We start from the raw sequence: 1,610 nt of genomic DNA, 5'->3' as shown, positions 1-1,610 counted from the left end.
GGCGGGCCTGCCCCGTGACCTCTGCTCCTCCCCCAGGATGGCGGTCGTTCCCATCGTCATCAGCCTGACCCTGACCACACTGCTGGGCAATGCCATTGCCTTCGCCACCGGAGTGCTGTATGGACTATCAGCGCTAGGCAAAAAGTGCGTTTACTGGTCCCGGCCCGGCTGCAGTGGGAGTGGGGGTGGTCTCTCCCTTCTGGAGCCTCTCGGGGATGCAGGTCTGGAGTGGCCCTGTTTACCGCCGTCAGTGACCCTCGTCAGTGCCTCTCGGGCATCTGAGCTCTAAGGGGTGGAGGCAGGAGAACTCACGGGACCCCTGGGGCGTAGAGATGGCAGGGACGCAGGGCCACAACTCCTGGAGAGCCTCTGCCCATCGGGCCCGCTCCCAGCTCGGTGTTCTGATGCCCCCCGCCCCCTAGTCCCGCAGAGCCCAGCCTGAGGGTCCCAGTCCTCCTCAACTCATGTCCCCGGCAGCCCAGGCCACTCTTAGAGGCGACAGGATGGGTCTTTGCCATCCTCAGTGACGGGGTCTCATCTGGGGAAACCAGGGGGTGCGTCAGGCACTAGGCAGGGCCTCCCTGCCCAGGGCCCTAGGCCAGGAATGGGGCAGAGGCCGGGCGGCTGCGTTTCTGGGGTCTGTCCCCCGTCTGGTGCTGACTGCCCTGTCTCCCCAGGGGCGACGCGATCTCCTACGCCAGGATCCAGCAGCAGAGGCAGCAGGTGGACGAGGAGAAGCTCACGGACACCCTGGAGGGGGAGCTGTGAGGGATCGGGGGCCCTCCTGCCCCCGCTCACCTCCTGGTCTGTGTGAGCGTGTGCCGAGGAGCGTGGACCCTGAGGGGTCTGGGGAGGTGCCGGTGTCTGGTTCTCTTAATCCCGCTCACCTGTCCCCACGCCCGGAGTCCTCCTCTTTCTGTGCCCCTGCACCCCGCCCTTGGCATCACCCTGAGCCAAGTGCCGAGGGGCAGGGTGAGGGCTCGGAGGGCCTCACCAGCAGCAGCAGGGCGAGCAGGGGGAGCCTCGGGGTGACCAGCTGCAGGGCTCCGCACAGACACCCTCCTGGCCCCACTGTTCCCAGCTGGCCTGGTTTGGCTGGCCGCAGGCCACGGGGTAGATTTCGAGACCTCGCGTGGCTGGCGGGACCACCCACTGTGACCGGCCAGAGGCCTGGGAGGAGCTGCTCCTGGGGATGTGGGTCCCGTCTCCACGCGCGGGCACATCCGCTCGGGCCTCCTGGCCTCCCAGGCACGAGGGTACCCCGTGAGCTGAGCTGCCTGGGCTGCTTCTGTCCGGCCTCCCACCACCGCCCAGGCCCCGCCAGTCTCCTCCATGGAGCCCAGAGATGCCCCTCCAGTGCGCCCGCCGGCAGCCCTGGCAGCCTGACCGCCGGCTGGGCGGGCTCCGGCCTCTGGTCGCAGCACCGTGGACGAGCGTGGAAGCAGGTCTCTTCCCTGGGCCTGGCCGGCCGGGCCAGCGTGCGTGGCTCTGGGGCTCTGCCCCTGCTCCTCCCAGGAGCCTGGGGGCCGCTCCCGCCTTCTGGAGCCAGCCCCAGGGCTGCACCCAGTCTTTGCTTCCAGGTGGACCTTCACCTCTGGGGGTTGCTAGGG

The 1,610-nt window shown here is 68.8% G+C and overlaps 1 protein-coding gene across 1 annotated transcript in view; it reads left to right on the top strand.

Annotated features, from left to right (window-relative positions):
• The window catches only part of CACFD1 (calcium channel flower domain containing 1), a 5,442-nt gene extending 3,838 nt beyond the window's left edge, over positions 1–1,604 (top strand). The window contains exons 3-4 of the mRNA XM_010839061.1: positions 37–144; positions 678–1,604. Of these exons, the coding sequence (XP_010837363.1) occupies positions 37–144; positions 678–768 (199 nt within the window). The 3' untranslated portion in view covers positions 769–1,604. The remainder of the gene's footprint in view (positions 1–36; positions 145–677) is intronic.
• The last annotated feature ends 6 nt before the right edge of the window (positions 1,605–1,610 follow it).

Source organism: Bison bison, unplaced genomic scaffold (genome assembly GCF_000754665.1).
Source record: "Bison bison bison isolate TAMUID 2011002044 unplaced genomic scaffold, Bison_UMD1.0 scf7180017846244, whole genome shotgun sequence".
Classification (NCBI taxonomy): domain Eukaryota; kingdom Metazoa; phylum Chordata; class Mammalia; order Artiodactyla; family Bovidae; genus Bison; species Bison bison.
The sequence above is the reverse complement of the archived record's forward strand: the minus strand, read 5'-3'. Positions and strand labels throughout refer to the sequence as shown.